Source organism: Phallusia mammillata, chromosome 5, assembly GCF_965637545.1.
Source record: "Phallusia mammillata chromosome 5, kaPhaMamm4.hap1.1, whole genome shotgun sequence".
In the NCBI taxonomy this organism is placed as follows: Eukaryota; Metazoa; Chordata; class Ascidiacea; order Phlebobranchia; family Ascidiidae; genus Phallusia; species Phallusia mammillata.
Window position 1 is genome coordinate 4070422 of NC_137256.1, and position 26574 is coordinate 4096995.

A 26574-nucleotide genomic window follows, 5' to 3' on the forward strand; every position below is an offset into this window, starting at 1 on the left:
ATCATTAGAAGGAATTGTGCGTTCATGACAAACACGTTTGCAAAGAAAACAAGCATGTTAAAGTATATTTGGTCTGAACTCAATTTGTAAGCTTTTGCGCTACCGGTGCAATACCTGAAGGACAGTGTATTGTATTGACTGTTACGTTTCATAAAGAGAGCGACAAAACTAAGTATTGTTTCGCAGATTTTCATGTACACACCAGTCAGGATTTGTTAGAGCATGCAGTTTGCTACAGAGTGTACAAACGGTGTGGAAATATAGCTTTGGACGTGAAAACTACATTACAAAACATCGCCAGTAATATGTGTTTCGTACTGGATAAACAACTTCTAAGAACTGGCTGTTGTTCAAACAAGTTATTCAAACACATTTGAACTTACACTTTTTTATGAATATTCAAGTAGGGATTGCAGCGAATTGTTTAGAGCCCCTCACATACCAGTAATACCGTTAAGATGGAAAATATAACGACAGGACAACAGCTTTACACAATCTCCCAACTACGGAGAAGGATAATCATCAGATTTCTCGTGTTCGGTTTGGGCATATTGTTTACGCTTGGATCCTACTGTTCTGTAACGTATCTGCAATCCAGCATCAACATTGAAGCCGGCGTAGGTACTGTGTATTATCAAGCTATAAAAGCTAACTCCCGAAACCGCGACCTGCCGTAAACGGTTTATTAAGCTGTGCTTGCAGAATCTTGCGATAAAATTGTAAATGGTTAACTTGTTGCAGGAGTTACATCATTGATCGCTACTTACCTAACATCAGCTGTATTTGGATTATTTTTCACCCCTATATTGTTTGCAAAATGTGGACCCAAAGTGGCCGTTTTGATGTCACAGGTGTGCTACATGATCTATGTCGCAGCCAACTTTTATCCAGGTGTGTATGCGTAAACTTACGATCCAATCAGCAACTAGCCCAAAGCTCAGAATAGCATTGCATTTTGCTTGGTTGTGATGGCGTTCAACGTAAGGTTTGTCGCGATCATTATAAGTTGTCATTTACTTTCAGATTGACTAAAATCAGTTTACCACATAGGGCACAATGTGAAACGTTCAGTGAGTAGTTCTGCGCGGTTACAGTTTGACAAAAAAACACCCATCTATTATAAAATGTACCTACCTATTAGGTGCCGTCTAAGAGTTATGATTTTTATCGAGATATTCAATGTTTTTACAACTTTTCTTTACAGAGTCCTACGTGTTGATTCCAGCTGGAGCAATAGCAGGTATGGGTGAGGCAACCATGTGGCCAGCGATGATGATTTTTGCAGCGCACTACGCAAGATGCTATGCACGTTATGGAAGCAAAGACTCAAGTTTTTACGTTACAGAATTTTTAGGATACATATTTTCTTCGTTCCAGATAAGCCAGGTCAAGCTTTATTCCGATAAGACCACTTTTGTTTTTATAACTGCCACAAATGCTTTGCGCTGAATTTGTTCGACGTAAAAAGGCTATGCTGGTTTCTACGTAGAACTAATCGGTTTAGTCAATACTACAATGACCTCTATCACAGTTAAATACTTTTTGTTTGCAGGTTGTGGGTAACCTAATCAGCTTCGGGATATTTTACGCAGGAAAGTCCATTCAACCAAATGGCAACGGCATAGATACAGACTCAACCGTTAAGCCATTGTCCAAGGACTTAACCTTTTGTGGTGCAAATGACTGTCAAGACCCTAATATCACCCAGAGAAATATAAACCGATACGAACCAGCTTCTCAGGCTACATTATATACAACTATGGGAGTTATGGGAGGAATGATATTATCAGCAATATTTTTATATGTCATATTTCTTCCAAAAATAGACCATTCGCTTGAAGTTCAAGACAACGAAAATAATAAACTTGATACCGTTGCTCAACCAGAGGGCACCAAGGTATTTTTGTAGAACATCACGTTGATTATAAGCATGAAAAAACCAGCGCTTGTGTTTCAGGAAACTCTTAAACGTATTTTGGAAATCGTGAAAAAGACTTTTCGTCAGTTAATTGATGTGAGGCAACTTCTTATCACTCCTTTTACAATCTACACTGGCATGCTAGCTGCTTATGTGTTTAGTGAACTAACTCGTGCCTTTGCTTCGTGTATGATTGGGGTTGATCAAGTAAGTGTTATCACACACAAAAAACAAAACATTGAAAAGTTTCGTAACCATTTTAACATGAAGAATGAATCTCTGACCTACGTTGAAAGAAGTGTTTGTTGGCCATATTGCTGAATGTTTAATGTCAAAAATACAATAACATCTCTTGGACAAAATAACTGAAATTAAAGGAAAATTTAAATATTCCCCTCAATCCCCTGTTTATTTATTTTTTACGGGGTTCGAACCCACGGCGTTCCCGTGGACGAATCCCAATTTTTTATATTTATGTCTGCATCTGTTAGGCCGCTTTTCGGTTCTGCTGCAATTACGGGCTGTCAGTAGCCAATTTCAACTTGTATCATAAAGATATTAAAAAGAGCAAAACGATAAAAGGGTAAGCAGCGCAGCTATTCGGCCGCGACACAACCACCGCTCAACACCAACTCCAACTCCAACTACCGGCTTCTAAACTGCGTGGGGCCACGTCTCCTCGACAATTCGTTACAGCGAAAAAACATAGAAATGCGTTATGACGTCGTGGGTTGGTGCAAAATTAAAACGTAACACATCTGCATATGGGTCAGGCGCGACGGACCATGTCCCTGGCGACATAGAAAGAAAGCGGACATATTGCCTTAAAGAGCCCCGGCACCGGAAAATTATTTTTTAATATGTTGTTTGTCGTATTTTTATAAACACGATTTCAGGTTTAAAACCACAAAAATCGAAGTTACTAGTCAAATATTTACGTTTTAAATCTAAAAACACTGACACCTTGTGGATATTTTGTCACTTAGCTCAAACGCCATGTGACGTCACCTCGTACCAACTTGGTTTGGAGCTTGTTTGTAGTCGGTGGTTGTTAACGATCTGCGACGCCAATTACGTTAGTCAGTTCAGGTATTTTGGTGTTTAAATGTTTTCATTTTTATACTCAAGTGTGCAAAAATGCCTGCAGTGTGTTCTTTGTATGGTTGCAGTGAAAAAAGGGACCAACGAAATACAGTGTTCTTTGTAGCCTACATTTCACAGATGAATGTTTCACAAATAAATGTAGTCATTAGAACAGTCTTCTTCAGCAAGAAATGGCATTGAGAGCAGCTGCAAGAAAAGTAGCATATGGTATGCTTTAGTTAATTGTTTTCTGACATAATCTCATTTAACATTATAGTCTTTAATATTACCATTATGTCATACTAATTTAGTTCATGCCATTTACTTGGTAATAACAAAAAAGTGTGGTTATGAAAAAAAGGTGTGATAATATCAATACATTTTCATTTGGGAACCACACATTCTAAGCTATGAACTAAAATACATTGTGTGTAAAGGAAAACTTCTTTACCTCTTAAATGGTGTACCAGAAGTAAATTAACTGCAGATTTCCCTGGACACTTAGCTAAATTTGGTACATACACAATGATGGATGATGGATCTTTGCAACAATAAAATTGTTGCTATTAACCTTGTTCATGTATTCAGATGGTAATTTCATAATATTTTCTAGAGCAATGAAGTGGCAAACAGCAATATTATGGAAAAAGAAGGATTCTTGGGATGCATTAAAAACTTCACAAGCAAAGAATTGTTTATTAAAGCCTTTGTGACTGACAGGCATCCACAAATCATTAAATACATTAGTGAAGAATCGTCAGAAACAAAACATTATGTTTGGCATGTAGCTACAATTATGATAGAAATAAAAGATGAGCATACACCAGTATATTTGTGTTTATGGTTTTGAATTCAGAAATCCAAAAGAAACTGACAGCACTTTCTAACAAAGCCTATTGCAAAGAGTTGGGACCTTGGGTGAAAAGCATATGCAACCACATGTATTGTTGTTCAGCAACGTCACAAGGGAATTCACAACTTATAGTTGACAAGTGGCTGTCAGTCTGGCAACGTAACTCTGAAGTCTTCCCCAGCACCATTCAACAAATTTTCTGTAGGCAGTATATCTGTAACGCATAGAGGTTGCTGGTTGCATATAGCATGTTAGTAGTTAGTACAGTAAAACTTACTCGTGACGGGTGTTAATTACCCTCATCATGATTTCCCAATTGACGTTTAAATCGATAACGTGCTGATTCTAATACATACACGTTGAGACATATAGATTCAAATCCAGGATATGCTTTCATACAAAGCAGATTCGACTCAGAATATTCGTTGAACTTGGCTAACTGCTGTTGCACTTACTAATTTCATGGCAGCAAACACATGATTTTCTCTCCTCCATTATCACATAGTTAGTACATAAACACCTGCAATAATTCTGTTACGTGGAAAATACCTTTTGTCAACAACAAAACACCTACCTTTTTAAGCAAACAGTTGTTATTTATTGCTTAACTATCAACTACGTATACTATACGTTAATTTTATCCGTTGTAAACAATAAAAAAATGTACGCATCAAAGCTAAAACAACAGCTGACCAACGCCATTGTTAGAAGTTGGTACGAGGTGACGTAACAATCGCTGCTACATATCAAACCAAGGTGTCGCTCGAGAGCTCATTGTTTGATTGAATATCTCGAAAACGAGAAATCATAGGCCAAAACAAATTAGTGATTCGGAATCCCTGATTTTTGGCAATTCTAAATATCTTAAATGTAGAAAAAGTCACATCGTCGCTGCCGGGGCCCTTTAATAAGAACCAACACTATACAAAATAGTTAACAAAAGTTGCATGCCGTCATTAATAACTCACCACCAACAACCAAGTGCGTCCGCAAACTACTGATTCAATTTTTGTCACAGTGTTACAGTTTGTTACAGTCATAAATTGTATCCTCTTCAGGTTGGCCTCTGCACCGCCATTTTTGCCGCCTCCGGTGCGATATCAGCCTTTGCGACGGGAAAGCTGTCCAGTCGCTTTGGTCGAAACTTGCTCATCGCTGCTGGGCTTATTGCGGACATTGGTGGATACATGATTGCGTTGTTCTGGATTCCGAACGAAACAAATCTTTGGGTGGTGTACGCGTTATTTGTATTAGGTGGAATTGCGGACGGAATTTGGGAGCCACTATTGTTAGGTAAGTGGCTGAGATATTTGCAGAATCTAAGCAACATTTATTCTTACTGCATACCTTGTGTGTGGCAAATAGACGCATTGTGTATATTCAATACTCAACCGTACCGAATTTTTAGAAATACATTCCAAGTCGTTTCCCAACACAGAAGAAATTGCCTTTGTGGTTTGGAACCTCTGGGGTGTTGTGGGACTAACAATACAGTTTGCTTGGAGCACCAGCGTGTGTGTGCGAGATAAAATATACATTCAGCTCGGATTGCTCGGTTTTTCTATCATATTATATTGTACGTGCACCGCTTGGTTGGTTTTGTTTTGGTTTTGTTTTGGAAAATATTATATTTGATTTAAAACTACTTTTTCAGACGTTGACGAACTGGCTTACAAAAGTAAAAACAAAGTTCCTGAAGAAAAATCTTTCCAAGGAACTTATCTGTAATATTGCCAAACTTGAACAATTTAACCGAAATAAAAGTGTTTTATTTGATGAAACTACCATCACAGTGAAGTGTTTGTTGTAATAATACTGCACATAAAAAAGGAGAGCAACAACACTTCCGTAACTCCTAAAACGGATAATCATAATGACGCGGCGGCTGTAACAGACGAACACAATGCAACAAAAGGCAAAAAAGGGAAAGTAGTGAACGCTCTATTGGGCATACGTTTTAATGCGCTATTGAGCTGAAAGGGTCTCCTCTCCTCACTCTCCTGCATGGCCTATATACTGCCAGCATGGTGCTTAACAAATTTTTGGCAAGACAGCAACAAACGCAGTTAGGTTCCTGTTTAAGTACTGTGTAACTTTGCAGAGCAGAAAAGGTAAGCGGATTTTGCAGCTTACCAAACCGAATGACATGCTTGAGTGGCTTTTATAACAGCCTGGGGGTTTATAGGAGTTTCAAATTACCTAAGTACAGCCACGAAAAGGGAAATGACTTTAGACAGACCGTTCATTCTGTATCTGTTTGGAGTGTTTTTGATATATTGCTCTTCAATAGGAGTATACACCTTAGTATCTAGCCTCAACGTGGACGAAGGTCTAGGTACGTAGCGTTAGGCATAACAGGTCGATGTACGGTAGGGTTCTTATGACCTTGCTTTATTCACACAGGAACCTGGTCCTTGGCTCTCGCCTATGCAACATCTCTCGTAGCTGCAACACTGTCACCAGTCATTGGTCATATATTTGGATGTAAAAAGTTGTTAGTAATAGCCGAAGTCGGTTGGCTGCTTTTTATATTGGGAAACGCATATACATGTGAGTTTGGCTGAGCATATGTCACTTTAGGCCTAACGTAAGCTAATTTCCGCCTTTTCGCGGTGATTGTAGACTGTTATCCACTTCAGCATTTCTTTTTGCTTTGTAGCTTACTTCACAGTGCTTCCAGGCGGATTTTTTCTTGGACTTGCTGAGGCATGGGGTTGGACGGCTATGCCTATTTTAAACACGTACTTTGCCGAAAAACGAGCAGGCCCTCAAAATAAAGAGAAACTTATTCGGTATTATACGGGATATTACTATGCAATAATACAAGGCAGTGCGGTAGGTTGCCATCAGTCAGTGTGGCGTTAGTTAAACAATAACATACTAAGGTTTCCTTGCGTAACAGATAGTTGGAAACGGCATCAGTTTTGCGGTTTTGTACATCGACAGAACGTTAGCTGGAAGACACAACACTACTAATGCCACAGAACGAACAATCGACTACAGCATATGTGGCGCCAACGACTGTCAAATCGCGAATATCACTAATGCTAATATGGAACAATACGAACCCTCGTATCCTGCAACACGATACATTCTGATAGCAACGTTCAGTGTACTTACCCTTATCGGCTTATTTGTACATATTTTATACTTGCCGACCGATGCAAGTTGGAATATTGCCGGTAGGGAGCAGGTGGCAACTAATTCCCCACCAGAGACGCGCAATGTTGACGCAATTCAACTGGTGCAAGTTCCGCCAACGGACGAAACCAACAGAGATGACGAAGAATTGGAGAGTTTCATCGAAAGTTCTGTTCCCATGGTCGGAGTAGAAGCACTCCACTGTGAGAATTTACAGAAACAGGTTTTTATCGTATGTTTTCGTCCTTGCTGGATTGATGCCGCAAACGCATTTTTGTTTTGCAGGTTAAGCTGACAACAGTTTTCCTCACTACATTAAAAGCAACCTTAAAAATTTCATTCAAACCAAAACATTTGCTGGTGGTTTTACTACCTATATACAACGGTATGACGATCAGTTACTGCCTTGGGGAACTCACTCGCGCATACTCTTCTTGCATGTTAGGAGTGGACAAGGTTCAAACATGTTTAACGTTTTTACACAAATTCTTTTTCATAATTAAAATTTCACGTAGGTCGGCGTGTGTGTGATGCTGTACGCTTTTGCTGACTGCGTTTTTTCGCTCATTGCTGGAAAACTAGGTGGAAAATTGGGAAGAAACTTACCATATGTTATTGCGTTCATCATCGACATCTCATTGTACATATTCACGTTACACTGGGAAGTAGATGTTGGCAATGCACAACTCGTGTACGTCATTTTCTTGATGTTTGGTTGCTCGGATGGCCTGTGGCAAACCCTTATAACAGGTATAACAAAACAAAAATTACCAATTTTGTTACTTGATTTTCACCTGAGGTTTTCACATGCAAAAAGTGCAAACATTTTTGCTAGTTTGGTGATCAACACTTTTTGAAACCTATTAATATAAACTTTCAGCAATGTACGGTGAGTATTTCCCAAAGGAACAGAAGCTCGCGTTTAACTTGTGGAATGTGGTGGCAAATGTTGGCTTTTTAATTCAATACTCAATCAGCACTGCTCTCTGCGTACGTTCCAAAATTATAATACAGATAACACTTTTGTGTGTGGCTGTTTGTGCATACGGTAAGTCAAAACATTCACGTCGATTTTAAATAAAAATACAATACAAAACAGAAACAAGCATTTTTGCAATGCAGGTGTATCACAAGTTATTTACTACCCGGAAGAACTTGCTCAAAACCGAAGAAAAGTCAAGGATGTGGTGAATAACGTCACTGGTCGTTTGACGTCTTGAATGCATGGTACGACGATAAAAACAAACCAATATGCCCAACACTTGTGATTATGAGTGCGTTTTATGTTTTAAATCAGTGGATTAAAAAACCCTTTAATTGTTATGATGTGTCCCATGATCAAAACATATTTTGCTGACAGTGGTTGTCCAAATTTATCGTCATTGGAGATAGCTTTCTTGGATCTATTATTTTTGAATGACTTACCTGCAAGCAATATAGTTAAGTAAATCTGTATCTTAAATTGATACAGATCGCTAATAGCGTCCCTGTCTAAAAAGAGGATACCAAACGCAGTTAAGTCGAAATATAAAATTGTGTCAATAATGACAAACCTTTACAATATAGGTATTCATACCTTTACAGTCAGGTAAAGACCCTCGAGGTAAAAAGATGTTTATCAAAAGCACTCCGGACTGTTTTTGAAAGTAAAATTTTATCGCGGACCGGTCTTTAAAAAACAACAAATATTTAGCAATAAAAACGCTTAAATTAGTTTATCATCCCCGGGATACATGGCCAAAATGTTGCATAGAATTTAACCTGAAAAATTATACGGCCCGGCAACAAACTCCTCCGGCGGTTGCCGACCACTGATTTAGACAATGGCGCCTAGTCTAATGTTCACAACAACTTTTGATGACCATGAGTCACTATATAAATTTATCGTTAATTTTTCAAATTCGAAAACGCTTTGTATGAATCTAAACTTATTTTTTTAGTAAGTGTGATTTTGTATCTTGTTAATCAGACAGGATTATTTAGGATGATGTGGTTATACATCATCTGATTATCATGTTTTTGTACTAAGAATGGACTAACACTGGTTATTTAAATGCACTTGATTACAATCCCCACACAGAACATGCAACACAAACCGTTTGCTCAGCAGGCTCAAGCTGCTCGATAAATAAAAAAACGCTCGGTTGGCGGTTGCTCGTTCGTTTGTACCAGATATGAGCGCCCGAAATCAGTCAAGTGCGAACCCAGAGAGACAAAATCAAACAAGCAAACTTGTACAGCAGGGATCGGTAACCCCTGGCACGCGTGCCAAGGTCGCGAGGTGGTTCCATGGCACGCCAACCGATTTGCCTGTTTATATTGTAGTAACAATTTAACCTGTTACACTGGTAGTTTATAGTATTTATCATGCAATTGTCTTAAAATTCACCCTTTCATGAACAAAACATTCTGCTTTCTCTTTATTATTGATATCTGCTGGCACGAACCACTATTATTTTGGAAAACGTTGGCACGCGAGGTCATTAACACACGGACACAACAAGTAAATTGGCACTCGTCGCCTGAAAGGTTGCCGACCCCTGTTGTACAGGTTTGAGCGCACGCGCTACGCATAATGCAAAACTGCGATGCAATATTTACCATGACCGTTTATGGATGATCTGGAAAATACTTAAAACACTTTAAGGTTTTCGCAGCAAACAACCGTCATTGCCACGTATTACGTTAACCGTACCACGTACTTCGCTACGAAAAGCGTACCGTACCAATTGACAAACATCAAAACGTGCCGTATCACCGTACCATACTTGAGGTTCGGTACGCAAAATTGTAGAAACTGACTTGTGACAGATTTGGATAATTTTGATGCCTAGCTGTCTAAAATTTTCTACGATGGACTCGTCCAGCGATAGTGTGTAATTTTCAACAGCATATTTTTTGTGTCAAATTATAATTTGTCAAATTATATAAACCAATAATTATTGGTGCAATAGATACCACAACATGTACAAATTTTATTTAACTAACTTAGCAATCATTTACAAATGTGGAGTTAATATCTGTTGTTGTCATGTGGGCGTTTTAATACTAGGCCAACAATGCATATAAGTTCCATGGTGGGATTAAATTTTTTTGTCAGCCGGTTCTATCACAAAGTTATATTTTTCAGCCGGTTCTGTTACAAAAAGTCCATTGACAGTAACCATCAGCAATGCTAACTGCGGTTCGCTGATCTCATAAAATTTCGTGAGACGGTTCTATAGAACCAGTGCAAACCGGCTGAATCCCACCACTGCATGTAACCCTTTTTTGCATAGCGGTCGACCCAGTAAGCATAAAATATTAAGCAGTGACGTCATCAACTTTTTGAGTCCTCTTTTGGTACAGTGACCTTTTGTGATGAAATTATGTCATAAACAATTTAAATTCAATTTTTAGGCAATTTCGGTATTATCTGCTAATGGTAACGATTCAATCACGACTGTTTAATCAACATTTACCTCTCCTTTCTTTGCGTACTGTACCAACGTACCGTACTTTTTGATGAATTTTGCTGTGTCCTTGGTCATTGCAAGTTCTCCCGTTCTATAGGAAAGGAGTGCTGTAAGAAGCAGCCCCTTGTAACAAAAGTTTGTAGTTTGCCAAATGCTTGGCACAGTTCCATACATACATTTGAATAAAACTATCGAGGTAAATCATGTTTTTTTTAAGTGAACAAAGCAGCAAATTGTTTAAAAGACATGACATACTTTACCAATACTGAAAGCAAAAATAGTGTACGCGACCTCGGTAACGCAGCAGTCACAAGCAATTTTGCTAATACAGTGCTTGGACGTACAGGAAGTGAAGTAAATCAGTTTGAAACCTTTGTTCGAAAATTTTTCATCGACTGAAAAGGAAATTATTATTAAGCTAATAAAACGTAGAACAATATTTCGTGTCTGTGCCGAAACGGTCCCCCAAATTTCTCCAGCGGTTTCCCAAAATTTGAAATATGGCTATTTTTTGCAAATATGGCTATTTTTTGGTATTTAAATGAAACACTTGCGGTCTCTTAAAACTACTTAGCGGTCACCCAAACCAAACCTTAAAAAAAACCTGTCTGTGCGACTTTGTAACACGGTAAATTAGCCTTAGTTACAGAAGGTAGAAAAAGCAGAACAAGTTTTACTGAAAGACGGTATAAGAGGATGTTTAGAAAACTAAATCGTTGAGATGTAAAAGCATATTTTTCAACTGGGCATATCTTTCTTGATTGACCATTACGTGTGCACTGTAGGTAACTTACTTGCAAAATGACTGTGGACGCACCGTTCGTTATTTTTCTCACAGGATTTTTTCTTGCTTGTTGTTCGACACAAGGAGTATACTCGTTGGTGTCAAGTTTGAACGTTGGTTCAGGACTATAGGTACTGTTTGTGCGTTTTGATACAACCACAGATAATTAACTTTTTGATTTTTGCGCAGGAACTTGGTCTTTAGCTCTTGCCTATGGAACTTCGCTTGCAGCTGCGCCATTGACACCCGTTCTGGGTTGTATGTTCAGATGCAAGAAATTACAACTGGTCGCTGAAACAGCCTGGCTGTTGTTCATATTAGGAAATGCATACACATGTAAACACTGTGTAATTGGCCAATTTATACAACAATGTATGAACGACGAAAAAATAGAAAATATTATTTTTAAAATATTATTTTACAGATAGCAATATATATGTTTTGTGCAAAACGTACTGCATATGTAATCAATATTACCAATCATTAGTCATTCTCGAGATATGGAGACCTGTAGAGTTTGTTGCCAACGTAAAGAATGACCTCAATAACATCCGCCCCTTTTAAATTGCAGCGTTTTACGCAGTGCTGCCAGCTGGATTATTTCTCGGAATCGGGGAAGCGTTTGGTTGGACTGCGACGCTCATTATCACAACGTATTTTGCAGAACAGCAGGCCGGTGGCAAAGCTCACGCCAGAAACATAAAGAAACGCATTCGATACTATACTGGATTCTACTTTGGAGCTTTGCAAGCTGGTGTTGTGAGTGCACAATATTACGATAAGCAGTTTTTGTTGCTGTTTGGCGGAGACTGCATGTATATTTTGCAGGTTTTTGGAAACGCTATCAGTTTTGCAGTATTACACATTGAAAGATTATTGTCAGACACACATATCGTGTCGAATTCCCCAAAAAGTTCGGTAAGCTACCGTGTTTGCGGTGCCAACGATTGTCAAATTGCAAATGTAACCGACGCAAATGAACAACAATACAAGCCGGTTTTTCCAGCAACGCGGTATATCATCACGGCTTTATACGGTTTATTAATGATGGGTGCTATTTTGTTGCACAGTTTAAAGTTGCCTACAGATATTCACTGGAATGCAACACTAGTACAACAAAACGTCGAAAACGAAGTTTCATTACATGTTGAAGAACAAGAAACAAACCATTGTTCCAAAGCATTAAAAGAGTCGTTTTCTGACATGGGAAGTGATAAGATTGTCTTGAAAAGTTCCTTCAACAAAGACAACGATGAAATAATTTTTAATGACACACCGCAAGCAAAGGTACTTAACCGGGCATTTCTTATTGGCAACAATGTGCAAATCCAATATGTAAACAAAGCAAGAAATATGTCCATTTGTTGCTATACAGTGCTATAAGAATCTACGAATTAATTTTGTTCCGCGGTTAATTGTTTATATACTTACAGTTTCAACATTCGTCGCAAGTATCCCCCTTCAAAGTATTTACATCTACACTTAAGGCGACATTGCGGATATCTTTTACACAGAAACATCTTCTTGTCGTGTTGCTTCCAATATACAACAGCATGACTATAGGTTACGTCAACGGGGAACTCACACGAGCTTATTCATCGTGCATACTCGGAGTGGACAAGGTTAAAAACCAGTCGATTTTACTCCGTACATACCACAATAATATTTCGTTTTTGTGAAATATACTTTTTTAGATTGGGGTGTGCATGATGATATATGCAGTTACTAATTGCATCTTCTCTATTATTATTGGAAAAATGGCCGGAAAATTTGGAAAAAATCTTCCATACTTCATTGCCTTTGTCATAGATTTGGCCTTGTACGTCTTCAGCTTGTGTTGGCAAGTTAACGCAAACAACGCATGGCTTGTATACGTTTTGTTTTTGTTGTTTGGCTGCTCAAACGGAATATGGCAAACTTTGAATGCAGGTATCCAAAAATTCCTTTTGCAAAACCTGGCTTAATATGCCGTTAAACTCTTTAACGCATTGTTTGTAGCTTTATACGGAGAATACTTTATCGAGGAACAAAAACTTGCATACAATTTATGGAATGTGATAATGAACTTTGGTTTTCTTGTTCAATTTTCAATAAGCACAGCTCTGTGTGTTTATTTAAAAATTTACGTCCAAATAACAATCCTTTGTTCGGCTATTTTTACATACGGTAAGAATTTGGATGTATCGCATCATAACTGCAGAAAAAAGAATAAAGGTTTTTTTCGTTTTTTGAAAGATAGGGTTGTCACAGTTTATTTACTATCCTGGAGACGTTTGCAAGATTTATCAACGAACTTGAACGTCAAACCATCGAAAAGCATGAATTCTGCAGCAGCCAATAAAATGGTATATTCGTTAACAATAAGTGACATTTGAAATTTCAAACGTGTGTTTTCAAACACGGTTACAATACCAAAGCTTTACGTCAAGTGATTTCGGTGTGCAAAGTCCACATTTTCAAACGTTGCAAAACAAATCAAGGTGTATTGTAAAATTCAGGAATTTTTATTACGTTTCATTGGGTGAAGATTTTTTGCGTAACCTTAAAAAACAGTATACATCTTCGATTTTGTGTTTAATGCTCCTTATCAACTCGTGCAAGTTGATTAAAGCCCTCTGTCACAATTAGTAAACCTGACTGTACTAGGCTCTTTGATGTATCATGTGACATGTGCTATGTAGTAGATATAATGTACATACACACAAAGAAAAATACGCTTCCTTTTGATCAATTGTTGCATTTTGCACATTTTCCATCCTCTTTTCGTAATTGTTTATTTCGCTTTTTTGCCAAACCTAATTGAATACCGTAGGAAGAATATCAAAACCATACAACTATGGGGTGGGCATTTTTTGTTCATTTGTTTCAAGTTACAAAAGTAAGTTTAGCAAACATTTTTTTTAAGTTACAAAAGTGAAAACTTGTTGCCCAGCAAAAAAGTTACCGGAAACGACCAATGTTGATGTATTAGCCTATAGTATGGATCACACACACACAAATAATTATGAGACATTCAAGCATTGACATTGCAAAACATTGTCGCCACAAAACAGATTTATTCGATTAAATCGATCGAATCGATTTTTTTTTTACAAAATGAGTACCATAGCACTTTTTGACTGTTCTTTAAAACACATTTTGACAGTTGTCCTTTAGGTGAGCTCCACCTTTGATTTCTGAGTTCCTTTTATTTTATAACTCGCATGTTCTTGAACTTGCTATAAATTGGAAGCTTAAAGAGCCCCGGCACCGTTGTTATTTATCGTATTTTTATAAACACGATTTCAGGTTTTAAACCTCAAAAATCGAAGTTACTAGTCAGATATTTACGTTTTAAATCTAAAAACACTGACACCTTGCGGATATTTTGTCACTTAGCTCAAACGTCATGTGACGTCACCTCGTACCAACGTGGTTTGGAGCGTGTTTGTAGTCGGTGGTTGTTAACGTTCTGCGACGCCAATTACGTTAGTCAGTTTAGGTATTATGGTGTTTAAATGTTTTCATTTTTACACTCAAGTGTGCAAAAATGCCTGCAGTGTGTTCTTTGTATGGTTGCAATTCGAGAGGAAATCGAAAAGGCCAGCAATATGACACTTTTTCGCTTTCCAAATGTTACATCGCTTTGTACATATGTTTATGTTTTTTGTGTTTCCCGCCAGTAGTCTTGATTCCTGTGTATGACGCAGTATTGTGCCACCTGCAACATTGTTTGTCACACTATCGGTGATTGTGATGTCACAACTTTGGCATTGTTTATTGGTATCACGTCTTGTAAGCGAGACCGCCTCGTGTTTATTAGTGACTGGAACTTACAGCGTCTGCATGCGTTTTTTACCTGGTCAATTATGTTTGTTTTTTGTGTAACGAACAGGAAAATTATGCTGTTTAGAAACTGAATCGTCCAATGTTTGACTTGAATATTTAGTGATCGGTAAGCATATGTTAAACCTTTTGGATTTGAATTTATGTGAAACCTGTATTCAGACGTGAATTCCGCCGTCGTCCAACCCGTGTTATTCTGAACCGAACTGTGTTATTTCGGTAAGATTATTGCTGCTTAAGTTTGCCGTCCGTCACTAGTGTGATTAAGTGATGTTTATGTGTGATGTTATTAGATGCTGTGTTTACACACCTTCTACTGATCGCTTGCATTTAAACGACTCCAGTCCTCTAATAGTTTGGTAAGCGTAAATGTCATTGAAATTCGACTTCTGTTGCCTTGTCTTAATTTGAACATTTTTTGTAGAAACCGCCTTTTGACCCTTGTACTCGCCGTGCTGCTATACTCTCGAGCGCCATCTATCGGCCATATTGTAGAATAAAAGAGTTCGTTATATAGCTCTTGGCGTCTTGGAGTTAGAGCGCAAGGAAAGGCGCGTTAAAGACAGTTTTAGGAACACAAGCGATCGCCCCTGCTGTGCTGTCTGGAGGCGCATGGAGTCACGCCTTCCGATAACAAAAGACAGCGCAACACCAAATATAAAGCGATTGCGGTCAGCTTGGATTAAATTTGTTAACGTGAAGAGAAAATGAAAGGGACCAACGAAATACAGTGTTCTTTGTAGCCTACATTTCACAGATGAATGCTTCACAAATAAAATGCAGTATGACAGGGGTATGGCAAAAGTTCTGGTGTTAAAGCCAAATGCCATTCCATGTATTCATGAGAACAGTATTCTTCAGCAAGAAATGCCTTTGAGAGCAACTGCATGAAAAGTGAGCATACACCTTGAGCATACACCAGTATATTTGTTTTTATGGTTTTAAATTTAGGAATCTAAAAGAAACTGACAGCACTTTTTAACAAAGCATGTTGCTAAGAGTTGGGACCTTGGGTGAAAAGCTTATGCAACCACATGTATTGTTGTGCAGCAACGTCACAAGGGAATTCACAACTTATAGTTGACAAGTGGCTGTCAGTCTGGCAACGTAACTCTGAAGTCTTCCCCAGCACCATTCAACAAATTTTCTGTAGGCAGTATATCTGTAAAGCCTGAATACATAGAGGTTGCTGGTGGCATATTGCATGTTAGTAGTTAGTACAGTAAAACTTACTCGTGACGGGTGTTACCTTCATCATGATTTCCGAATTGACGTTGAAATCGATAACATGCTGCTTCTAATACATACACGTTGAGACATATCTTCAAATCCAGGATGTGCATTTATACAAAGCAGATTTGACTCAGAATATTCGTTGAACTTGGCTAACTGCTGTTGCACTTACTAATTTCATGGCAGCAAACACATGATTTTCTCTCCTCCATTATCGCATAGTTGGTAAATAAACACCTACAATAATTCTGTTACGTGAAAAATACCTTTTGTCAACAACAAAACACCTACCTGTTTAAGCAAACAGTTGTTATTTATTGCTTAACTGTCAACTAAGTATCTACGTTAATTTTATCAGTTGTAAACAATAAAAAAATGTACGCATCAAAGGTAAAACAACAGCTGACCTGCGCCATTGTTAGAAGTTGGTACGAGGTGACGTAACAATCGCTGCTACATATCAAACCAAGGTGTCGCTCGAGAGCTCATTGTTTGATTGAATATCTCAAAAACGACAAATCATAGGACAAAAAAAATTAGTGATTCGGAATCCCTGAATTATGGCAATTCTAAATATCTTAAATGTAGAAAAAGTCACATCGCCGCTGCCGGGGCCCTTTAATAAATCTAAGGTAACAACTAACAATTAATTTGGATTACCCACAATACATGAAAATAAAAAGACATGAAAAAAACACAGAAAACGGTTGTGGTGCTTGAGGTATCAATTTCCGTGTAAAATAACCCAATTACCACACTATGATGGAAAACGTTGGACAACAACGCGACTTGCCATAGTGATTTGGACCTTCGTATAATTTCTATGCGAATGCGAAAACCAGACGAAAGAAAAAAAGGCAAAACCGGTGAAGCGTGCTCGTCGTTCGTCGTTGTTTAATCGTCGTTAGCAGCCGGAGGGCTGAAGCCAGTCAGCCTAGATTAGAAACAGCAACTTTAGCTGCAATGACCATCAGAATACGTGTTTGTAAAAAAGTGTTTTAGGATGAATGTGTACCTGTTTAAGATTAAACGGAGACTATAGAAAATGCGCTGGTAAGCCTACTACTATTGATCTCAAAAGCATGTAGGATATATCAGGAACATCAACTTGTGATAATGCATCCTCACAGTATGTTTGTTTAGTACTTTGTTTAAACAGCCAATTAACTCACGTGGGCAAATCCATACTGCCAGCGGCATCACACAAATTTATGTGGTAAGCTATAACAGGTAATAGCATTGCACATCTTTATCGTTGAACGGTATGAAGTGAACAGTCAATGAAAAAGGTAAAACCAACCAAGCCAAATTCGGCAGTAAATGAAAGTACTGGTAATTAGTTTCGTCTGCCAAACAGTCATAACAAAATGGTGCGCGGTTTAGCTTATGACTGTCAATTGATTATTACATCAATTGACGATCACATTGCATAAAGTTTTTCTTCTTATTTTGTCAGATATTACTTCGAACAGATTCGGCTTCTCTGTTACACTTATCAATGGCTATTGACGTACCCTTTGTTCTTTTTCTATCCGGAGTTTTATTGTGTGGCTGCTCGAGTCTTGGAGTTTATAGTTTGGTGTCAAGCCTCAATGTCGATGAAGGACTGGGTACCTAACGCTGGTAACTTCCTGTGTTCTGTATTGTTGACAATCTGTACTGTTTACCAGGAACCTGGTCACTGGCGCTTGCTTATGGGACGTCATTGCTTATTGCAAATTTGACACCTGTGATTGGATGCTATTTCGGTTGCAAGAAGTTGCTGACAATTGCCGAGATCAGCTGGCTTCTGTTCATACTGGGAAACATGTATACATGTAAGTATGTTTTAAAGTGGTAACAAAGTTAATGAAATTGTTTGAATTCTATTTGACTTTTTTATGATAAACTTTATTTGCACAACAGCGTACTACACGGTGCTACCAGCCGGCTTTTTCCTCGGTTGTGGAGAAGCATTTGGTTGGACAGCGCTTCCCATCATCACTACGTACTTCGGCAAACGACGGGCCAGTGCTGACCCCGCTAATGTGGAGAAACATGTCCGATATTATACTGGATACTACTTTGGAGTTCTTCAGGGTAGCATTGTAAGAAACGTTGACAAAAATCATAAAAGAGATTGTTTGTTGGAATGTACGATATTTCTTTTGTTCATTGCAGGTTGTAGGAAATGCTATTAATTTTGCGATCCTGCATATCGATAGATCACTTGCCGATGCCAATACATCGCACAATACGACCAAAAGAAACATTGACTACAGCGTTTGCGGTGCCAACGACTGTCAAATTGGAAACATTACCGGTGCAAATATGGAACAATACACTCCAGCGTTCCCAATAACGCGATATGCCCTAATTGCAGTCTACGCAGTTTTAATGATTTGCTGTATTATATTGCACAGTATAGTTTTGCCTAATGACATTAACTGGAACTTGACTGTTCCAAAATCTAGTGCCAACCAAGAAATTGGTACTGCCCCCCTTGAAATAGACTTGGTTGATCGAGATTCAAAGGGCACTGCCGCTGAAACGAACAATCGTAAGATCGTAGAAGAAAAGAGCTTGATAAAAGACTCAAGCGAAAAAGAAGAAACGGTATTGAAAATGCTTTTAATGTAGGTACAAAAACCAACTTAATGAACCTTTCATTGCAGGTTTCACTCAAAAACGTATTTATGACAACAATTAAGGCCACAATAAAAATTGCATTTAATCCAAAGCATTTGCTTGTGGTTTTGCTTGCAATTTACAACGGCATGACGATTGGTTTCGTCGTAGGAGAACTTACAAGAGCCTATGCGTCATGCATTTTAAGTGTGGGCAAGGTAGGACATTGTTTTCAGGTCTTTATGGCATTAAGTATACATCAAATACAAATTACTTTGTTATTTGAAAACAGGTGGGAGTTTGCATCATGCTGTTTTCAACTGCTGACTGCGTTTTTTCACTGATTGCTGGGAAAATGGCCGGAAAATTAGGAAGGAACTTGCCATATTTTATTGCTTTCGTTATTGATATCGGTTTGTATGTGTTTAGCATACATTGGGAGTTTAACGCGGGGAACGAATGGCTTGTTTACATCATATTTTTGATGTTCGGTTGTTCGGATGGAATATGGCAAACCCTTGTCACAGGTGCACGTTTTGCAGAACATAGAACTGTTTCCGTATTTTGACATTAACTTCGATTTCTTTTTACTCTAGGAATGCAGAACATGTAAGCATGTACTAACATTGTAAATGACTTTTTATTTTTAGCCATGTACGGGGAATATTTCGTCGAGGAACAGCAACTGGCGTTAAACCTGTGGAATGTGGTCTTAAACTTTGGTTTCCTAATACAATACGCTATGAGCACAGCTTTTTGTGTTTACACAAAATTATACATCCAGATTACTGTTTTATGTGTAGCGGTTGGCACTTACGGTAAGTTGAAACTTTGAAGTATTCTTATGTAGCTTTCTAATAAACTTGCAAATTTCAGCAATTTCGCAGTTCATATACTACCCTCCGGAAACTTGTAGAGACAGCGAAGTAACGAACGACCACGACGAAATTCCAAAGCTCTAAGCTGCAGGCTTAGGTTACAGCGGACATCAAATGTCAAAAGTATAATATGAATGTCCGAAATGAAAGTTGAAAGTTACCCCCTAATAAATTTTGCCAAGCGACGAAAGGTATCGCTATACATCGTAATCAGATTAGGCAGCAGAGTCTGTCTTTATGCCCTGTCAGCTCACAATGTTGGACAGGCATGTACTTGTAGTGCACTAAATGCTGCGTCAGGTTACGATGTTTGCCAAAGATCTTTGCTAACTGCGCAAACAACAAAGTGCAATAATGAAATTTTGCCTACCTCGTGCCATTGTGAACAACACTTGTGAAGCAACAAACTGTACAACAGGAGATTAATTATCTTTTGCAATTTGACAAAGATGAATTATAGATGGTTTGCATGTCCGGTGTTTTCATTTGCGATTTAACACAGGCGAGTCAAACTCATGGGGCTGATGCGTATGCGCCTTCAGCAGGAAATGTTACTACTTTGTTGCAGCGAAAATTGCTTGTATGTACTTCCTTTCCCTGTCATTGGTTAATGTTTAATTGTTTGTAATTGTCTGCAATGAACTTCGTGATGACTTTTGTACAATTAATACTGTGATAATGAATTTCTTCCTGCAGCATAGCATATTTCTTTGTGTAAGCCGTTCTATCATATTGTATGTGCATGATACTTGCAAGTTTGTGACACCATTAGCTAATGATTTTTGTTGGTCACATATTATGAGAAGTCTACGAATCAACACCTCCAGCATCTAAACTCACAGCTGTATACCATATGCTGTCACCTTTGATTGACGATTTATGTACGTATAAATTGGCTTTGCAAAAAATATCCAACAAACCGTCCCATAATTCAACTCAACACTATGATTACAATAATACAAGTCGCTACGCACGTAATCCTGCTCAAACAGAGTATTAAGTTGTCGGTCACCACAAAACAATGCTGCTGAGCGAACAAAGATCATTATGTAAGTTACCTTTTAGGCAGCCAGAATGCGTTCGAAACAAATTAAAAAACTTAATGCGTTACTGTCGATGCAGATACGGGGTGATGAAAATGTTACTCAAATTACGTTTGCTACACATTTGTAAACCGAAGAAGAAGAAAAGAAAAGTTTCAACAGACTAATGGTGCTGCTTCACTTAAACTCAATATTTTGACTTGCGAGCTTGCACAATTATTCATTTTAACGTTCAGTGGTAAGGTTTTGCACCCTAAACCGAGTGAGTCAACATATATAACGCCATTTATTTGTACTAGATACAGGTTGAATGGATTGTCTATGTAAATTTTATAGCAAATCTTTATTACTACAGTTTTGGTTACAAAATATAGAACTATTCTCCATGTTGCAAATATGCATTTTATACGATTTTTTTTCATTAAAAGTCGTGTGTTTTACTTAAGACCTTAATATTTTTATTTCAGGTGATGTAGGCCAAGGGAAATAGTTCAATTAGGAACTGGTGTGTAACCGATGAAACTTATTAGCGGTTTTTAATTCTGTCTTATTAGGCAATGAACACGGTTTTGTGCATGTACAAAAATGTTCGCATACGAATTGATGTGTTATGTGTAGGGGTAGTAGGATGCAGGAAGTTTTTGAAAGACGGTCGAAATATCGTTAAGCAACTGAACCGCATCCAGGCGAAATATATATTCCTTTATTGAACCGACTGAATCTGTTTTACCAAGGATTTTATCGTTCATTGGTTTTACTTTACTATAGTTCAAACGGCAAACAGTGATCGTCAGTTTCAGCCATCCTGTTGATGGTTTTGATCTATTACTAAAGTTGTTATTTGAAAACTTACTTGTTTCTCGGACAATATATGTTTTTGCAGGGCTCGAGGTTGGGATGCACTGCTTTGAGCAAAGGCTATATTAGTATTTCTATGGCAATCTAATAAAGGTTCGATAAAAAACATCACGCTTTGATTGGGCTTATGTTACATGGTTTTATTAAAAACTATTTTAATTTCCTTTGCAGGCTGGATGAACCAATGATCAGTAATATATTTGTTAATAACTTTAAGTGTTTCGAAGACTTTGTAGCGGTTGTTATGCGAAAGCATTAGATTTAAAATCATAAACTTCTAAAATTACCCAAGTCATTTAAACGTATAAGCGTATTTTTATGTGTCCTAAATTTCGTGCTTGTGCGTTGGGGATTAGGCCGTCACAATTTCCCTTTGTTACGGAGTCAGGAAGCCTGAGTTTCCAGCCGTGCGCATGCAAAAGTGATTTCGGGTTCCCTGCTAAATTTTGTACCATGTGTTTTGTGCTATATAAGGTTTTGCGTTTCGTTTAATAAAACACTCTAGACACTTTTCGTTCTGAAGTCACGACTCTTCTGTGCACTCTCTGCACACTCTACGCTCTGCAGTCAGAACTGCGGGGAACACACTGGCCTTCAGTCTACAGTCGCGACGGGCCACACCATGAGCAACTAACTAACAACCAACCGAGATGACATTAGAAACAATGAACAACTGACTAAGAATTCGCCTGCAACAACATTATAGAAAGAAACCAATCAAGAAAGGAAACGATGCAAGATATGGAAACAAACAATGCGCGGAGATGTCGACAAGAAAACATTTTTTCGTTGGTGTGAGCCTATTTGTAGCGGTTGTAATGCGAAAGCATTAGATTTAAAATCATAAACTTCTAAAACTACCCAAGTCATTTAGTCAGGAAGTCAGGAAGCTTGTGTTTCCAGCCGTGCGCATGCAAAAGTGATTTAGTGTTCCCTGCTAAATTTTGTACCACGTGTTTTGTGCTATATAAGGTTTTGCGTTTCGTTTAATAAAACACTCTAGACCAGGGCGGGCAACTTCTCCAGTCGGCGGGCCTGATATGGGAAAATGAAGTACTTGGCGGGCCGGATTCCTGAATCTATACATTAATCGCGTATTTATCCAGTGATTTAAAACGGATTTTTGACCACCTAAACCAGGGGTGGGGAACCTTTTTGTTTATAAAGGCTACCAAACGATTTATCGACACTCGTGTAGGCCGCATAGACTATTTCCCAGGCCAAGGGCAGTGATGTTCAACTATTTCCTCGTAGTTTGTAGGACTTACGGTCCCAGGTAAATTAAAGATGTTCAACTATTTCCTCGTAGTTTGTAGGACTTACGGTCCCAGGTAATTAAAATTCCTCTCTACATTTTCATCTTCACTACAACATTCAGGATTTATTTAACCTAGAAATTGCTGAACCTGGAGTTTTTTGTAGTCCTAACTATGGAAATCGCTTTATGTACCACTATGGGACCACATGGGTCTTGTTTGAAAACCGCTGCCCTGGAACTAATCAAAAAATAATCTGCAATAAAGTCAAAAATACGTTTCTGTCTATTTTTTTCAGCACCTGGTGCAGTCGGTATATCAACATCTTGCAAGGAAAAAGCAAGGAAAAAAGGTTAAGAACCACTGCACTAAACATTGAAGTGACTGCTTCAGTCTCGAGTAGATAAGAGAAAAAGGCAAAACCTCTCAAACGTGACTATTACAGTCAAGCACTTTGCTGAGTCAAAGGTTTGAGGTGACAGCTCTGGCAGTCGTGATTAAACCGGACGTTTTCATGTTATCGCTCGTAATCACATTGTAAGCAGTTTTGATTGATATTAATACGGTTATAGTTTTGTGGACCTTTGAAAGCGATGGCGGTTGGGGTGAGGCTATGTAATTGAAATGACACTACAAGATGCTATCGTTCACTCTTAATGGGGCTAACTCCTAATTAATAATGAATGCAAGTCAGATTATACAGTTTCAAGCAATTATATTTTTGATTAAGAGGACAGCGAATTTGTTACAAAGGTGTACAACGAAAATAAGACAGATTTTTTTAATCAGTTTACAATGGCCATTGATGTGCCGTTTGTACTTTTTCTTTCGGGAGTTTTACTATGCGGATGCTCGACAATGGCTGTATACTGTTTAGTGTCAAGCCTTAACGTCGATGAAGGACTGGGTATATGTTGCATGTAACCTTATGAATTACTTGTCATTTACTGTTTTTACTATTTGAGCAGGAACCTGGTCACTTGCGCTTGGTTACGTATCGTCACTTTTTGTTGCAAATTTGACACCTGTGATTGGATGCTATTTCGGGTGCAAGAAGTTGCTGCTCATTAGCGAGATTTGCTGGCTTCTGTTTGTACTGGGAAACATGTACACGTGTACGTATCAAGTTTTAACGGTAACAAAAAAATTGCCTTCTGCAATTTTTCTCCATCTGTTTATGGCCGTTTATTTTTGAGTTAAATGTTTCCAAACAAATTGTGTTTGCATTTAGCGTATTACACGGTGCTACCGGCCGGCTTTTTCCTCGGCTGCGGTGAAGCTTTTGGTTGGACAGCATTTCCCATCATCACCACCCACTTCGGAAAACAACGGGCGAAAAATAACCCGGCGATCACCCAAAAACATGTTCGATATTATACTGGATATTATTATGGAGTTATCCAGGGCAGCATAGTAAGAAATAATGAGACAAGTTGTGTCAGGATAAAATTTGTGGAATCGCAAGCTTATTTTTTCGTGTTGTAGGTCGTAGGAAATGCTATTAATTTTGCGGTCCTGCATATCGATAGATCGTTAGCCGATGCACATTTAACATATAATACCACAGAAAGAAACATTGACTACAGCGTTTGCGGTGCCAACGACTGTCAAATTGGAAACATAACGGGAGCAAACATGCAGCAATATTCTCCAGCGTTTCCTGCAACGAGATACGTCCTGATTATAATCTGTGCTTTATTAACTATCTGCTGTATTTTGTTGCACGGTTTATTTTTGCCCAATGACATACACTGGAACCTAACCCAACCGAAATCAAATCCTAATGTAGAAAATAGCGATGGGAAGGAAATGGAATTGTCCAAAGAAAACCAAGCTGAAACGAACAATCCATCGACTGAGGAAGAAACGGGTATGATCACAGAGTCAACCGCAAAAGAAAACGCACAACAGGAAACGGTACCAATCCTAAACATTTTTTATTTCGTTGTAAAAGCTGGACTTTCAATTGCAGGTTTCACTTAAAACCGTATTCATAACTACACTTAAAGCCACATTAAAAATTGCATTCAATCCAAAGCATTTGCTAGTGGTTTGGCTTGCAATATACAACGGAATGACAATGGGTTACGTCTTTGCGGAACTTACGAGAGCTTACACGTCATGCATTTTGGGTGTTGGCAAAGTAAGACATTGTTTTAAGATCACAAAACAAACTATTTTAACGCGTTGGTCATTCTTGAACAGGTGGGAGTTTGCATCATGCTGTTTTCAACTGCTGACTGCACTTTCTCGCTAATTGCTGGGAAAATGGCCGGAAAATTTGGAAGGAACTTGCCATATTTTATTGCTTTCGTTATTGATATCGGTTTGTATGTGTTTAGCATACATTGGGAGTTTAACGCGGGGAACGAATGGCTTGTTTACATCATTTTTTTGATGTTCGGTTGCTCGGATGGAATATGGCAAACCCTTGTCACAGGTGAACATGCAACCATTTTTATTTTACTCTTGAATTGCAGAAGATGTTAGCATGTGTTAACATTGTGCATTAAGATTGACTTTTTATTTTCAGCCATGTACGGGGAATATTTCATCGAGGAACAGCAATCGGCGTTCAACCTGTGGAATGTGATAGTAAACGTTGGCTTCCTAATACAATACGCAATGAGCACAGCTTTTTGCGTTTACACAAAATTATACATTCAGATTACTGTTTTGTGTGTGGCGATTAGCACTTACGGTAAGTTAAAATTTTAGGTGTTTGTTTGAAGCTTATTGACAAATGTGCTTTTTCCAGCTATTTCGCAGTTCATATACTATCCTCAGGAAATTTGTGGAGGCAACGGAGAAAAGACCGACAATCACAAAATTCAAAAGCTATAAGCTGTGGGTTTTTGTTACAGGGATCATCACGTATACACGCGACTAGCATGAAAAAGAATATGCATGTCCGCAATAAAAGTTCAAAGGTAAACTTAATAAATTTTACCATGCAAAGAAAGGTGTTACTTTGTAAAGCAATACAGTGTAAGCAACAGTGTATTTTTACGCTCCGTTAGCTGGCGGTATATTTGCCAATCATGTATTTGTACATTAAATACTGCGTCAGGTTACTGTGTTTGCCATGGAGTTGTAATGAAAAACTAAAATTGAAGCCTGAACCCAAATCGTTTTTGATAAGCCCGTTTAGGTTCGAAAATACCCAAGACCAAACAAACACAATAGACCAGTGGTTCTCAACCTTTGGTGGACCGTGGCCATCTGAAAGAAAGTTTTGGACCCCGTGGCCCCCTTCAAGTAACCCTGTAGGACCTGTGGCCCCCTTAAAAATGTAAATCGCAATCTCATGTTGGATTTCGGTGCTAATTTCGACTTTAAACAGGTCGAATAGAATAAACAAGAATCCATAATCGTAAAAACCTTAATACAGACAAATAGTATGTGAAATAGTCGATTAAATTTGGGAATAAAGTTAAAAAGGAAATGGATTTTAGTGGGTGTTTCTCGTGGCCCCCCGGAACACAGCTCATGCAAAGAAATCATGCAAAGAAATGCAGGCGGATAACTAGCAAATAAACCAAAAACACGTGAGGAAATGAAATAGGAAAACAGATGAACAGATGAGGAAAAAAACGGCGAAAAAAAATCCTAACTGTAACTTCAATTGACCGACTGAAAA

The 26574-nt window shown here is 38.3% G+C and overlaps 4 protein-coding genes and 1 long non-coding RNA gene across 5 annotated transcripts; all 5 read left to right on the plus strand.

Annotated features, from left to right (window-relative positions):
• Positions 1–458: 458 nt before the first annotated feature.
• Positions 459–5644, plus strand: LOC145228111 (UNC93-like protein). The gene is made up of 8 exons (XM_080093104.1): positions 459–621; positions 742–891; positions 1205–1386; positions 1553–1673; positions 1944–2234; positions 4881–5147; positions 5263–5430; positions 5509–5644. Exons 1-8 carry the CDS (start codon positions 459–461, stop codon positions 5580–5582), a joined length of 1416 nt encoding a protein of 471 aa, XP_079949230.1. The 3' UTR covers positions 5583–5644.
• LOC145230723 (uncharacterized) lies at positions 2989–4068 on the plus strand. Its single transcript, XR_013860742.1, has 2 exons — positions 2989–3229; positions 3615–4068. It is a non-coding gene; the product is annotated as an uncharacterized LOC145230723 (long non-coding RNA).
• Positions 5645–5713: 69 nt separating the features above from the next.
• LOC145230720 (protein unc-93 homolog A-like) lies at positions 5714–8318 on the plus strand. The gene is made up of 8 exons (XM_080096227.1): positions 5714–6189; positions 6258–6404; positions 6514–6689; positions 6757–7218; positions 7281–7451; positions 7511–7745; positions 7876–8043; positions 8118–8318. The coding sequence occupies exons 1-8, from the start codon at positions 6078–6080 to the stop codon at positions 8213–8215; spliced, it is 1569 nt and encodes a 522-aa protein (XP_079952353.1). The 5' UTR covers positions 5714–6077; the 3' UTR covers positions 8216–8318.
• A 67-nt stretch (positions 8319–8385) lies between these two features.
• LOC145230719 (protein unc-93 homolog A-like) lies at positions 8386–14397 on the plus strand. Its single transcript, XM_080096226.1, has 6 exons — positions 8386–11365; positions 11424–11570; positions 11806–12521; positions 12668–12856; positions 12929–13163; positions 13233–14397. Exons 2-6 carry the CDS (start codon positions 11495–11497, stop codon positions 13607–13609), a joined length of 1593 nt encoding a protein of 530 aa, XP_079952352.1. The 5' UTR covers positions 8386–11365; positions 11424–11494; the 3' UTR covers positions 13610–14397.
• A 3118-nt stretch (positions 14398–17515) lies between these two features.
• On the plus strand, positions 17516–25902 carry LOC145228113 (uncharacterized). Its single transcript, XM_080093105.1, has 18 exons — positions 17516–17581; positions 17749–17902; positions 17963–18109; positions 18198–18379; positions 18453–18887; positions 18947–19117; positions 19192–19426; positions 19550–19717; positions 19776–19854; positions 23233–23333; positions 23665–23841; positions 23903–24049; positions 24166–24347; positions 24420–24851; positions 24907–25077; positions 25140–25374; positions 25468–25635; positions 25693–25902. Exons 1-18 carry the CDS (start codon positions 17573–17575, stop codon positions 25776–25778), a joined length of 3279 nt encoding a protein of 1092 aa, XP_079949231.1. The 5' UTR covers positions 17516–17572; the 3' UTR covers positions 25779–25902.
• Positions 25903–26574: the final 672 nt, after the last annotated feature.

Bases quoted from the DNA above. Each gene is read 5' to 3' on its own strand.
- LOC145228113 (XM_080093105.1), top strand. The intron at 18,888-18,946 runs GTATTGAAAATG...CTTTCATTGCAG, and splicing joins CAAGCGAAAAAGAAGAAACG to GTTTCACTCAAAAACGTATT. The intron at 23,334-23,664 runs GTAGATAAGAGA...TTTTTGATTAAG, and splicing joins AGTGACTGCTTCAGTCTCGA to AGGACAGCGAATTTGTTACA.
- LOC145230719 (XM_080096226.1), top strand. From the start codon at position 11,495: ATGTTCAGATGCAAGAAATTACAACTGGTCGCTGAAACAGCCTGGCTG. The intron at 12,857-12,928 runs GTTAAAAACCAG...ATACTTTTTTAG, and splicing joins GCATACTCGGAGTGGACAAG to ATTGGGGTGTGCATGATGAT. The intron at 13,164-13,232 runs GTATCCAAAAAT...CATTGTTTGTAG, and splicing joins ATGGCAAACTTTGAATGCAG to CTTTATACGGAGAATACTTT.
- LOC145228111 (XM_080093104.1), top strand. From the start codon at position 459: ATGGAAAATATAACGACAGGACAACAGCTTTACACAATCTCCCAACTA. The intron at 2,235-4,880 runs GCTGAATGTTTA...ACAGTGTTACAG, and splicing joins AAGTGTTTGTTGGCCATATT to TTTGTTACAGTCATAAATTG. The intron at 5,431-5,508 runs GTACGTGCACCG...CTACTTTTTCAG, and splicing joins TTTTTCTATCATATTATATT to ACGTTGACGAACTGGCTTAC.
- LOC145230720 (XM_080096227.1), top strand. From the start codon at position 6,078: ATGACTTTAGACAGACCGTTCATTCTGTATCTGTTTGGAGTGTTTTTG. The intron at 6,190-6,257 runs GTACGTAGCGTT...TTATTCACACAG, and splicing joins CAACGTGGACGAAGGTCTAG to GAACCTGGTCCTTGGCTCTC. The intron at 6,690-6,756 runs GTAGGTTGCCAT...CTTGCGTAACAG, and splicing joins CAATAATACAAGGCAGTGCG to ATAGTTGGAAACGGCATCAG.